The 14,043-nt window shown below is 34.3% G+C and overlaps 1 protein-coding gene across 1 annotated transcript; it reads right to left on the bottom strand.

Moving 5' to 3' along the window:
• Positions 1–4,955: 4,955 nt before the first annotated feature.
• LOC102498838 (lung adenoma susceptibility protein 2-like) lies at positions 4,956–5,845 on the bottom strand. The gene is given in 3 exon segments (XM_027776258.1): positions 4,956–5,313; positions 5,378–5,475; positions 5,477–5,845. Coding segments are annotated over 3 exon segments (825 nt in total).
• Between the last annotated feature and the right edge of the window lie 8,198 nt (positions 5,846–14,043).

The following is a 14,043-nucleotide window of genomic DNA, read 5'->3' as shown; positions in this document are numbered from 1 at the left end:
GCCAAAAGAAAGAAATAAAGACATCCACATTGAAAAGAAGGAAATAAATTTGTTCCTGTTCATCTATGGCATAATCTAATATACAGAAAGATTCCACCAAAAAAAGTCTTAGAAGTGATAAACAGATTCAGTAAAGTTGCAAGGTATAAAACCTGCATTAAAAAACCAGTAGTGGACCAGCCTGTGGCCTCATGCCTGATACCACATGCCTGACCACACAGTTTGAGTTCTGGACCCGTGGATTGGACAGTATGCAGGGCATATATGCATGTGTGCCCAAAATCCCAAAAGGAGGAAGAAGTGGAGGAGAAGGGATTGTGGTATGACTATTCCCCAGAGGTGGTGCTTTCCCCCCTCCTCTCTCTTTCACTGTATCTCTTCTCTTGCTAGTGAGAACACATGCCCTGTAACAAAATTTATTTTTAATAGCATATTTATATACCAATAAAGAATTAACTGAAAAGGAAGTAAAAAAACTAATTCCACCTATAATAGCTACAAAAAATTAAAATAGCTAGGAATAAATTATATCCGAAAAGCAAAAGACCTTTACAATGAAAACTATGAAACACTGTTGAAATAAAACACACACACACAAATGAAAGACATACCATCTTCATAAATGGAAAGAGTATTGTTAGAATGCCCATACTACCCCAAATTACCTATAGATTTATTGCAATCCCTATCAAAATATTTAATACCAATGGCATTCCTCAGAAAAATCTTTCAAAATTTGATAATTTGTATGGAACCACAAAGGACTCTGAATAACAAAAGCAATCATGAACAAAAATTACAGGAGTCAGTAGATGACATGGTAGTTAAGACACTGGATTCTGACATGGTCCATCATGGTTTGAGTTCCAGACACATGGCTTGAAAATCCATGGTACATGTGCATGCATGCCCAAAACCCAGGCACATGTGCATGCATGCCCAAAATCCTAAGAGGAGAAGAGAGGAGAAAGGACTGTGACATGGCCATCCTCACTAGAGGCTGATTTCTCACTTTCTTTTTCTCTGTCTCTCTGTCTTTCTCTGGTGAGCACACATGCCCTATGGCAAAAACCTAAAAAAAAAAAATAAAATAAAAACAAAATTACAGGGCTGGAGGATCACACTACCTGACTTCAAAATATACAAAGCTATGATAACCAAAAGAGCAAGTTAATGGCACCAAAAACAGACACATGAACAAATGGAACTGAAAAAAGAATCCAGAAATGAACCCACATATTTACAGCAACCTGACTTTTGACAAAGTTGTCAAGGCCTTTTATTGGAAAAATGACAGTGTCATCAATACATAATTCTGGGAAAATTGTATATCTTTAATGCAGAAGAATGAAACTACACCCTTTCTCTAACTATACACAGAAATTAATTCAAAATGGATTAGACTTAAGCATAAGAATCAAAATGTTGAGACTAACAAAAGAAAACCTAAGGGAAACACTTCAGGACACTGGATAAGACCTCAAAAGTTTTTGGATAAGACCTCAAAAGCACAGGCAACAAATGAAAATATAAAACTATAAAATTATAATAAAATAAAGACCTTCAGCATAGCAAAGGTAAACAGCAGTGAGGAGATAATCTGTCAAAAAGGAGAAAATATGCATTCAACAAGGGATTAATAACCAGAATAAAAAAGGAACTCAACAGCAAAAAAAGCCCAAATAATCTGACTTGAAAATGGGCAAATGATCTGAACATAAATTTCTCAAAAGAAGACATACAAATTGCCAACAAGTACAAAAAATGCTCAGTATCACTAATCATTAGAGAAATGCAGATCAAAACCTCAATGAGATATCTTACTCCAGTTCTATAGCAGTTATCAAAAAAGAAAACTATCCAGGGTTAGATACGACATAGAGAAAGGGGAACTCGTTTACACTATTGATGGGAATGTAAATTAGTACGGGCATTATGAAAAACAGTATGAGGTTTCTCAAAAAACTAAAAGTGGAACTGCTGAACGATCTAGCAACCTACTATAGGCATATATCCATAGGAAATATAATTAATATATTGTAGAGAATACCTGTACTCTAGTGGTTAGTTTAACCCTATTCACAATAGCCAGGTTATGGAATCAATATCAAGAGTCCACGAGGAGATAATAAAAAAAATTACACCACACACACACATACACACAATTAATAAAATACTACTATTCAGTCATTAAAAAGAATAAAATTCTGTTATTCATGGCTGCATGGATAGCCCTGGAGGACTTTATGATGTTAAATAAATAGACATAAATAGAGAAAAATCACATGTCCTCAGTCATATATGAAAACTAAAAAAACTGTCCTCACAGAAAGAGAATATAATACTGGCTAATAGAGACTGGAAGGATCAGAAGTAGGGAAGAACAGGAAAATGTCATTTAACAGATACAAAATTACAGTTAGATAAAAGAAATAAGTTCTTGGGACCAGCAGTTAGCGTAATGGCTAGGTCACTGGACTCCCATGTAGTCGACCACAGTTCGCATCCCAGACCCGGTGGCTTAAACTCACGCTGGGCACGTGTGCATGCATGCTCAAGATCCCAAGAGGAGAATGGAGGAGAAGAGATTGTGGCGTGGCCATCCCCCCTGGGGGATGATTTCTCACTTTCTATCTCTCTGTCTCTCTCTGTCAGTCTGTCTGTCTGCACATGCCCTATACCAAAAACCCCTAAAAAAAAAAAAAAAGAAAGAAGTTCTTGTGTTCTATAGCACAGAAAGGTAACTATAGTTAACAGTAATTCATTATATATATTGCAATATCACAAAAGAAATTATTTTAAATGTCTCCAGTACAGGGCAATGATAAGTGCTTGAGATGATGAACATGCTAATTATGTCAATTTGATCAAACACATTGTATTCATATACTGAAAAAAAAATCACACTGTGTTCCATTAACATATACTTTTATTGGACCAGCATGTGATGACTGGACTCCCACAAGATCAACCACAGTTCAAGTCCTGGACCCAGGGGCTTGAAATTCATACCATTTCTCTTTCTTTCTTTCTTTCGTTCTTTCTTTCTTTCGTTCTTTCTTTCTTTCGTTCTTTCTTTCTTTCGTTCTTTCTTTCTTTCGTTCTTTCTTTCTTTCGTTCTTTCTTTCTTTCGTTCTTTCTTTCTTTCTTTCTTTCTAATTTTTTTCACATTAAAATTTTATTTTTTCCTATTTAATATTCTCTCAATATACCTGAAAGAAAGTAAAAGGTTGATAAAATTTTACATTCACAATGCAGTTTTAAAAATCTAATTGCTCTCATTTACTTTGAATTTGAAATTCAGCAGTCACTATACTGTTGTCTCCTTCTGTCTCCCTGGAAACCTCAAAAATAATAAATAAATCCTGAAATATTAAACATATAATTGAATCACTTCTCTTGAAAATTTCTATGATGCATAAAATTTGAATTTGTTATTTTCTTAGCTGACTCTTCTATATGTTTCTTTTAAGGTTACACAGGGAAACAGATTTCACATGGATGACTGAGGTTCAAATTCCAGCCCTGGTGGCTTGAAGGACACGCTGGGTGTGTACCTGCATGCTCAAGATACTGATGGGGTAGAGATATGGAGGAAAAGGGATTGTGCCATGACCATTCTCCACTAGGGAGTGCTATCTCTGGCAAGAACATATGTCTTCTGGCAATTAAAAAAATAGCTCACTAGCCAGGAAAGACACAAAGACAAGGTTCACTCTACAAATATCGACTCATCAGTTTTATAACAAAAACAAAAGTATTAAATAGTACTTTAATAATCTGGAAATAATTCTTTGATCCAATGCATTTAGAAATTTCTCTGTGACAGTAAATCTAATTACCAAAGATGCTGCCATTTAGGTGAAGTATTAATTAGTAATATCTGTGTATGCACATATGTATACAACACATTACTTTCAATAGGCTTTTTAATATATGATGTATTACTTATGCTTTATGACTTAACTTTTAATTTTGTTGGCGAAGATGCTTCCTATTATTAGAATTACGAGACCTGTGGTAGAAATTGTAAAATTAAAGAGCTCTATTCAATTCCAGCTAGAGATAAACTCTAAAATCTACAGACTGCTTTAAAGAAAACTCGATTCTCACAAAAGTTTTAAAATAGATTTGCTTTCCAATTTTCCACATTAATTATCTTAAAGTTTAGTTATCAAATTTAATAAAGCTATTAGTCATTGCGTCCATTTTTACTAGTTTGAGATAACCCAAAAACTAAAATCCAGGATGTGATATAATCTGATCTCAAAATTTTAAATTTTCTAATATGGCCCAAAAAATGTTTTGTAAACTGTCAAATATTATCAAATTACCTTATATAGAATCAAAGCAAAAAAATTAAAATGAAAAGGTTCTATGGGATACCACAATATAAAAGAACATTCCTTTTAGCACTGCATCACCCACTATTAAATTGATGTCATTTGCAAATACAACATGTCTTAAACATTTTATTTATGAAAGCTTAAATAGACTTCCATATACAATACACTGTAACTATTTTGATATTACTTTAAGCTGCTTAAAAGTAGATGTTAACTATACCAAATCAGTTTGTTTAATGCAAGAGATTTCTGATAAAAAACAGGTTTCTTAATGAAGCAGAACTATAAGATACACTAATAAGGATGCTGAAGAAAAGTTAAGTTCAGGTAATCTTCAACAATAGAAATCATCCAGAAGAGTAGATAACAGTAGATATTTGCTAATCTGAAGACCAAAGTAAGACTTTATATTTTTGGTCCTTCCATTTCACATTCTAGCATTTTGGCACAAAATGAAGATGGGTCATAAAATTTATATTTTCAGGGTTGGTGTTTAAAAATATGAAATACTTTGACCAATCACAGAAGAATGTATGACTTACAATTATTCTGTCAGTTTAAATAATAGGGAAAAAATACATAGTAGTGACTATTTATTGTGTAGACACTTTAATTCTCCTCTTCACATTTTCCACAGCTATCATCAACCAGGTCTCTCAGACAAGATAAATGGTGCAGAGTCTTTTGAAGTGACCTAGTAATAGGAATCATACTTTTTTCCAACTGTGATTTAGAGAAATCATCTTCTGAAACTTGCTTAATCTCTTTTTTGGGCTCTGTGGTTTTACTCTGATTGAAACTTTCTTTTACTGCTTGAAGATTAAATAACATTTGCTTCAGGGCTTCAACAGGACCATGATGTTTGCCTCCAGAAAGGGTACAACTCTGATTATCATTATTTAAAAAGTCTTCAAGAACCCCGTTAGGGTACTTGGCCCTTGAAATTTGTTGAGGGCTATCATCAGTTCTGTGTTCAATGAACTCAGTCTTTCAAAGCATTTCTTGTTTTTTTTTTTTGTTTTTTTGTTTTTTTTTTTTTTTTGCTCATTCGGTGACCATGTCCAACATAAGTGAAAGAAAATGATCCATCTGCTGGGAGTTTTAGTAGATCATCAGTTGTCATCAGTTGTTAGGCTGATAGAGTCTATATCATTCATAGTCTATCTTCTAGAGGATATGGAGTTGGAGTGCTTTTTGTGGTTAGAATTTTCAAAAGCATTGTGTGTTTTATAGATATAGTTGGAGAACTGTGGCATATTTGTAGAATCCTTGTCAATATTAATTTGTCCAGTGCTTGCACCAGGATATATTTGGCTTAGATCAAAATCATCAGTATAGGCTTGTAGAGCCTGTGAAGCAGAATTATAGAGTTTATCTTTGTATTGAAAAGAGCCATCAGAGTTAGAGGAATCTTTACCACTCAGGCTGCAGCTTGCTAGAAGAGAAGATATTGAAGATTCCCTGGAACATATTCTATGTTTTGTGTTTGATTTTGCCATGATTTCTTCAAAATGAGTTATTTCTATTCATTTCCCTTAAAAACGACATTTCCTCCACAAACGCTTCACTCTGAATCTCCAAAAGCAAATCCATCATGCCGAAGGACAGAGTTAAACTTATGGGAAGAAATCTCAGCTACCAACTAGGGCACCGGAAGAGAGGAAAACACATACTTCTCAACCCTCGGCCCAAGTGACTTCTTTACTTTCTATTTCTCTGTCTTTCTTTGTCTTTCCAATGAGTGCACATGCCCTATAGCAAGAATCTAAAAAAAAATATGCATATTATACATTATTAAAAATAATTTAAGAAGTTTAAAAATTTAAGAAAACTTTTTCCATGACTTCAGTTTCCCTAAAGCTTTTATGCAAACTGCCAAACTTATCTTAATTGAGCAATGGAGATCACCTAGAATAATTCCCCTAGAGTCCAGAATAAGTCTATTTTTCATCTCTAACTAAACTTTGTAATTGCAATGAACTCTTCAGGATTAAAATTCTTTGATTGAAATAATAGTAATTAACCTCTTTCACCCCATAGTCCCAGGAGCCATTCTCAATTAAATCACTAAGTGCAAACAAGAGCTTCAATTTCAAGAGCTTTGGATTTATTGTTTATTTTAATAGAGCAAAGGAAACATCACATCCAAGAGACAAAAATCAAGGTAGAAGTTTAATGTATCATTGATCTTAAAGGAATTTGGCATTTTCAGAATAAATATATGAAAATAACTGGTAAGCAAATTCCAAGACAATATAATGATGAATTTTATGACAGAGTTTTACAAAGATATTATAACCTCCACAGTAAGTCTCTCAGGTTTGAAAAGTATTTGAAAAATATATTGATCATTTTTACCTTGATACATCTACATGATCCTAAATATCCTCCCCATGTTTTAAGATTTTTCTGAATCATGAATGTTCCAGTTACTCCACTAAGTTACTTAATTAGTCAAAGTAGCATGAACAACACTTCCAAAATGGAATATGGAAGTAAGATGAGCATTTCTACATTGAGTAGCTAAAATTAGATAGCAGAGTCCTGATACAGCTTTATCTGCATTACCCTTCCCTCTTTTTCTACAAAATGGAGCTGGGAGCCCCTGTAGCACCTTAATGCAAGTCTTTGAAGTAAGACAAAGCTGGAATTGAGTCTGGCTCTGCTGCACACTTGCCACGTCTTTAGGTAAGGTATTTAAACTCTGTAAATTTCATTTTTTTTGTCATTTGTAAAATGTAGATTATAAGAAGCTACCAAATATAAACCTAAAAATGTAGGACATACCCATGCCTATTTCCCACTTCAAAGGAGTACTGAACTCAAACATACAGTCCTGAAATAGACTAACATAATTACTAGCAAAATTGGAAGTAGGATATGGGTAATTCAAAACTGATTTTAGGGGTAGAAATAGGAATACAACTATCAGAAAATGATTGCTTAAAAAATTGGTATAGAAACACCAAGACTTCAAATGTAAAAATTAGCAAAAAATATTGCAGCTAAGAAATAAAAGATATATATTCTTTTCTAATGCCATTTAAGTTTCTTTTTAAACAAACAAACAAACAACAACAACAAAACTTTAACAAAGTGCCCAGCACATAATAACCGAAAATTCAATGTTCATGGGGAACACGGTTTTGGGACATGATTTTTCAAAGGTTTTGAAAACCTTTAGCAGAAGGGAATTAAAGTGTGAGTTTATTTCAAGACAAAAAATCTGAAATCCATGCATGATTTTTCCATAGTTCGCATTTTCTGTGAACTTTTCGAAAACCTTTCTCCCCTTTGTTAGCTAATAAAACAGCTATTATTTGAAGCCTAAGGTAGAAACCAAGGCCTGGTGAGGAGATGAGAACAGTGACTTGTCCATACAGGTTTCAGTGCAGGTTGCCAGAAAAAGTTTTACTTCAAGTTAATTAATTTTCTATGGATCAGAGATGACCAAAAATAAAGGAAAATACACAAATAAGCATTGTTGCCAACAACTGAAGTATTTCAAGAGTAAATAGCTTGACATTTTGTTAAGAAAAATGTCATGGACTTGGAGAGATGACCCTTGGACTCTTATCTTTTTTTTTTCTTTTACTTTTTTTGGAGAGGTTTTTGCTATAGGGTGCATGTGCTCACCAGACAGAGAGAGACAGAGACAGAAAGTGAGAAATCATCTCCCAGAGGGGATGGCCATACCACAATCCCTTCTCCTCCATTCTCCTCTTGGGATCTTGGGCTTGCATGCACATGCACCCGGCATGAGTTTAAGCCACTGGGTCTGGGACTGGAACCGCAGTCAACTATGTGGGAGTCCAGCGACATAGCCATTATGCTAACTGCTGGTCCCTCATGAAATGTTTTGAAATGAAGCTTACTTTTGGAATTAAGCATGTAACTTTTCAGCAAAAATATCAACCTCTTCTTGGAATATCAGAAAGAACTATGGCACAAAGAATGGATTCATGGAGCTGATTTTTATAACTAAAGCTTTTTGTTGTAGCTCAAATTGAGTTTTGAGCCTAAGAATGAAACACACTTTCAAAGCAAACTAAGATTCAAAACATCTTCTTGGAAAGTGCACTTAAGAGCAAACACACAAACTTGTTTGTAGCACTTACTTAATTTTAGGAGTAGAAAAACATGTGATGTACAGTTTTGGTCTACATCAATGTTTGGTTTTGGAAGACAGTTTTTCACTGTTTTTCAGTGGATGATTTGAAATGTATCTTAATTTTGAAGTTAAGCATGTAGTTTTTCAGTGAAAATCTCAACTGTTTCTTGGAATATCAGAAAGATCATTGGCTAAATACACTCATGGAGCTGCTTTTCAAACCTAAAGCTCTTTTTTGTAGCACAAATTTGAGTTTTGAGCCTAAAAATGCACCACACTTTAAAAGAAAACTAAACTTCAAAACATCATCTTGGAAAGTGCACTTAAGAGCAAACTAACACATACTTGTTTGTACCACTTTCTTAACTTTAGGAGTTGAACAGTTTGTGATGTACAGTTTTGTTCTTCATCAACGTTTGGTTATAAAATCAGTTTTATAGCGTTTTTCAATGGATGTTTTAATATGAAGCTTACTTTCGGAGTTAAGCATGTAGTCTTTCAGCAAAAGTCTCACATTTTCCTTGGAATATCCATAAGATATTTGGCTCAAAGACTCCACTCATGGAGCTGCTTTTCATACCTAAAGCTCTTTGTTGAAACTCGAAGTTGAGTTTTGAGCCTAAGAATGCACCACACTCTCAAAGCAAACTAAGCTTCAAAATATCATCCTAGACACTGCTGGTGAGAATTTAAATTAATCCAACCACTGTGGAGAACAATTTGGAGATTCTTCAGAAGTCTACAAATAGAACTACCGTATGATCCAGCAATCCCACTCCTTGGCATATACCCAAAGGACAATGAAGAATTCTTTATTGGAAAAGTGCTTGCATATTGATGTTTATTGTAGCAATTTTTGTGATTGCTATGACATGGAACCATCCCAAATGTCCCCCTACAGATGAATAGATTGAAAAATTGTGGCACATATACTCTATGGAATACTATTCTGCCATAAAAATGAACAAAACCCTGGCTTTTGACAGAAAGTGGAAGAACATGAAAGATTTACTGCTGAGTGAAGCAAGGCAGGATATGAAGGAGAGACATTGTATGTCCCCACTTAATATATACTGAGTGTCTGCACTCTATGACTGAAACTTATGGGCTAAAGGATCTACAAACATAAGAAATGTGTGTGAATACCAGATGTGGTGTGTGTGGAGGAGTGGGGCCTGGGGAAGGACATTTGGAGGAGGGATATGGAGACAGAGCATTGTCGGGATAGGGAGGTAGTCTTGTTATATTTTAATCAACTGTACTGGGGAGAAATGTTCACATATTGAAATGTTCACTTTGTAAGCTAAATAATGTGATTGAATGTTTAAAAAATGTAAATAAATAAATAGATGAAATAAAAAAGTTATCCTAGAAAGCGCACTTAAGAATAAACTGACACAAATTTGTTTGTACCGCTTAATGAACTTTAGGAGTAGAATAACTTGTGATGTACTGTTTTGTTCCTCAATGTTTGGTTTTGGAAGAAGTTTTACAATGTTATTCAATTGATGTTTTAAAATGAAGCTTAAAGTCGAAGTGAAGCATGTAGTTTTTAAGCAAAAAAATCTCAACTTTTTCTTGGGATATCACTCTGGCACAAAGACTCCACTCATGGAGCTGCTTTTCATACCTAAAGCACTTTGTCGTAGCACAAACTTGAGTTTTGAGCCTAAGAATGCACCACACTTTAAAAGCAAACTACTCTTCACAATCTAAATGATGTATAGTGATTTAATATATGAATAATAATTTTTTAAAAATTCAAAAATATATGACAAACCCTTACCACCCAAAAAAAGAAACTAGGAAGCCTGTCTTCCCCTCACCACTCCAAGCATTCTCTATACAAATACGAAGTGTTTATATGTATCAAATAAAGGTGATTTTTTTGTTCTGAAAAAAAAATAATAAAAGCAAACTAAACTTCAAAACATCATCTTGGAAAATTTACTCATGAGCAAACAAACACAAACTTTTTTGTACCACTTTCTTATCTTCAGGAATTGAACAATTTCTGATGTACAGTTTTGCTCTACATCAACCTTTGGTCTTAAAATCAGTTTTATACTGCTTTCCAATGGACGTTTTAATATGAAGCTTACTTTCTGAGTTCAGCATGTAGTCTTTCAGTGAAAATCTCAACTTTTCCTTGGAATATCCAAAAGATCTTTGGCTCAAAGACTCCACTTGTGGAACTGCTTTTCATACCTTAACCTCTTTCTTGTAGCTCAAAGTTGAGTTTTGAGCCTAAGAATATACCACACTTCCAAAGCAAACTAAGCTTCAAAACATCACCTTAGAAACTGCACTTAAGGCAAACTAACACAAACAGGTTTGTACCACTTACTTAAGTTTAGGAGTTGAATAACTTTTGATTTACAGTTTTGTTCTACTTGAATATATGGTTTTAGTAGCAGTTTTACAATGATTTTTAATGGACGTTTTAAAATGAGGCTTACTTTCAGGACCAGCAGTTAGTGTAATGGCTATGTCACTGAAATCTCATGTAGTCAACCGTGGTTTGAGTCTCAGACCTGGTGGCTTAAACTTATGCCAGGCGCGTGTGCGTGTGTGCCGAAGATCCTGAGATGAGAATGGAGGAGAAGGGATTGCAGCATGGCCATCCACCCTGGGGGATGATTTCTCACTTTCTATCTCTTTGTCTCTTTCTGTCTTTCTAGTGAGTTCATGCGCCCTATTGCAAAAGCCTCTCCAAAAAAAAAAATGAGGCTTACTTTCAAAATTAAGCATGTAGTTTTTCAGTGAAAATTTCAACCTCTTCTTGGAATATCAGAAAGATCCTTTGCAAAAGACTACAAACTCTTGGAATATCAGAAAAATTTTTGGTACAAAGACTCGACTCATGGAGCTGGTTTTTATAACTAAAGCTCTTTGTTGTAGCTCAAAGTTGAATTTTGAGCCTATGAATGGACCACACTTTCAAAGCAAACTAAACTTCAAAAAAATTATCCTAGAAAGTGCACTTAAGAATAAACTGACACAAACTTGTTTGTACTGCTTAATTAACTTTAGGACTTTACAACTTGTGATGTACAGTTTTAATCTACATTAATGTTTGGCTTGGAAGCAGTTGTACACTCTTTTTCAATGGACTTTTTAAAATAAAGCTTACTTTCAGTAAAAAAGTAGTTTTTCAGCAAAAAAAAGTGAACTTCCTCTTGGAATATTAGAAAGATCTTTGGAAGAAAGACTCTACTCAATGAATGTCAAGTAATTAAAAAAAAGTTGCAAGAGGAAAAAAAAAACAGTAAAACTGTTCATATCAAAATAAAAAATGCATATTTGATGACTGCAGTAAGCTATATAGCCCAAGCTATGTACTACTTTATAGTATGTTCATTCTACTCACTGAGGCTTATACCTAAAGTCAGACTTGGGTTCATATAGGTATATATCAGCTGCACTAGCTATTGTAAATATTTAGACTAATTAAGTTCATTAGCACATCAATTAAATGGGGGAAAAGGCATAGAAAGCAATCATGGATACCAGAGACAATGTGGGAGGAGGGTGAGACATGGCAGAGGGTGAGGGATAGGGAATCAAGGATGGCAAAACAAAAAACAAAGTATAAAAGACATAAGAAATGGAAAATTATTTGCTGATAACATGTATGTTGATGTGCTTGATTGAGCCAATATACAGTGTATTTTGGATGGAAAATTCATTGGTATGCTTTAATGATGTATAGTGCATTAATGTAAAAAATAAATAAATTTAAAGAAAAAGAAAAAGAAAAAAGACTCTACTCATGAAGCTTCTTTTCATTCCTAAAGATATTTGTTGTAGCTCAAATTCGAGTTTTGGACCTAAGAATATACGACACTTTGAAAGCAAACTAAGCTTCAAAACATCGTCTTGGAAAGTTTACTTAAGAGCAAACTAACACACATTTGTTTGTACCACATACTTAACTTTACGAGTAGAAATTCATGTGATATACAGTTTTGCTCTATGTCAAAGTTTCCCTTTCAAAAAAAGTTTTACAACATTTTTCATTGGACGATTTGAAATAAATCTTACTTTTTGTGATAAACATTTTGTTTTTCAGCAAAAATATCAAGATTTTCTTAGAATATCAGAAAGATGTTTGGCACAAAGACTCCACTCATGGAGCTGCTTTTCATACCTTAAGTTCTTTCTTGTAGCTGAAAGTTGAGAATGTAGCCTAAGATTACATCAAACTTTCAATGCAAACTAAGCTTCAAAACATCACCTTAGAAACTGCTATTAAAGTCAAATTAACACAAACTAGTTTGTGCCACTTAAATTTAGGAGTTGAAAAACTTGTGATGTACAGATTTGCTCTACATCAATGTTTGGTTTGGAAGCAGTTTTACACTGTTTCTCAAAGGATGTTTTAAAATAAAAGTTACATTTGGAGTTAAGCAAGCAGGTTTTCAGTGAAAATCTCAACTTCTTGGAATATCAGAAAGATCTTTTGCAGAAAGACTCCACTCATGCAGCTGATTTTCATTATTAACCTCTTTCCTATAGCTTAAAGTTTAGTTTTGAGCCTAAGTATGCACCACACTTTCAAAGCAAACATAGCTTCAAAGCATCATCCTAGAAAGTGCACTAAAGAACAAAGTATCACAAACTGGTTTGTACCATTTACTTAACTTTAGGATCTGAACAACTTGTGATGTTGTTTTGCTGTACTTCAGTGCTTGGTTTTGGAAGCAGTTTTACACTGTTTTTCAATGGACTTTTTAAAATGAAGCTTACTTTCTGAGTTAAGCATGTAGTTTTTCAGCGAAAAACTGAACTCCTTCTTGGAATATGAATAATATCTTTGGCAGAAAGACTCCACTTATGGAGCTGCTTTTCATCCCTAAAGCTCTTTATTGTAGCTCAAACTTGAATTTTGAGCCTAAGAATGCACCACACTTTCAAAGAAAACTTAGCTTCAAAATATCATCCTAGAAAGTGCTCCTAAGAACAAACTCACAAAAACGAGTTTGTACCACTTACTTAACTTTGGGAATTGTACAATTTGTGATGTACCATTTTATTCTACTTCAAGTTTTGATTTTGGAAAAAGTTTTAAAATGTTTTTCAATGGACTTTTAAAAATGAAGCTTACTGGGACCAGCAGTTAGCATAATGGCCATGTCGCTGGACTCCCATGTAGTTGACCGCAGTTCGCATCCCAGACACAGTGGCTTAAACTCATGCCAGGTGCGTGTGCGTGCATGCCCAAGATCCCGAGAGGAGAATGGAGGAGAAGGGATTGTGGTGTGGCCATCCCTCCTGGGGGGTGATTTCTCGCTTTCTGTCTCTCTGTCTCTCTCTGGCTGGCTGGCAAGCGCACATGCCCTATAGTGAAAACCGCTCAAAAAAAAAAAAAAAAGAAAGAAAGAAAAAAGAAATGAAGCTTACTTTCAGAGTTAAGCATGTGGTTTTTCAGTGAAAAACCAGACTTTGTCTTGGAATATCAGAAATATCTTTGGCAGAAAGTCTCCACTCATGAAGCTGCTATTCATACCTACAGCTCTGTTATTACTCAAAGTTGAGTTATGAGCCTAAGAATGCACCACCACACTTTCAAAGCATACTAAGATT

This window comes from Tupaia chinensis, unplaced genomic scaffold (assembly GCF_000334495.1).
Source record: "Tupaia chinensis unplaced genomic scaffold, TupChi_1.0 Scaffold000651_1, whole genome shotgun sequence".
NCBI classification, from domain to species: domain Eukaryota; kingdom Metazoa; phylum Chordata; class Mammalia; order Scandentia; family Tupaiidae; genus Tupaia; species Tupaia belangeri.
The sequence above is the reverse complement of the archived record's forward strand: the minus strand, read 5'-3'. Positions and strand labels throughout refer to the sequence as shown.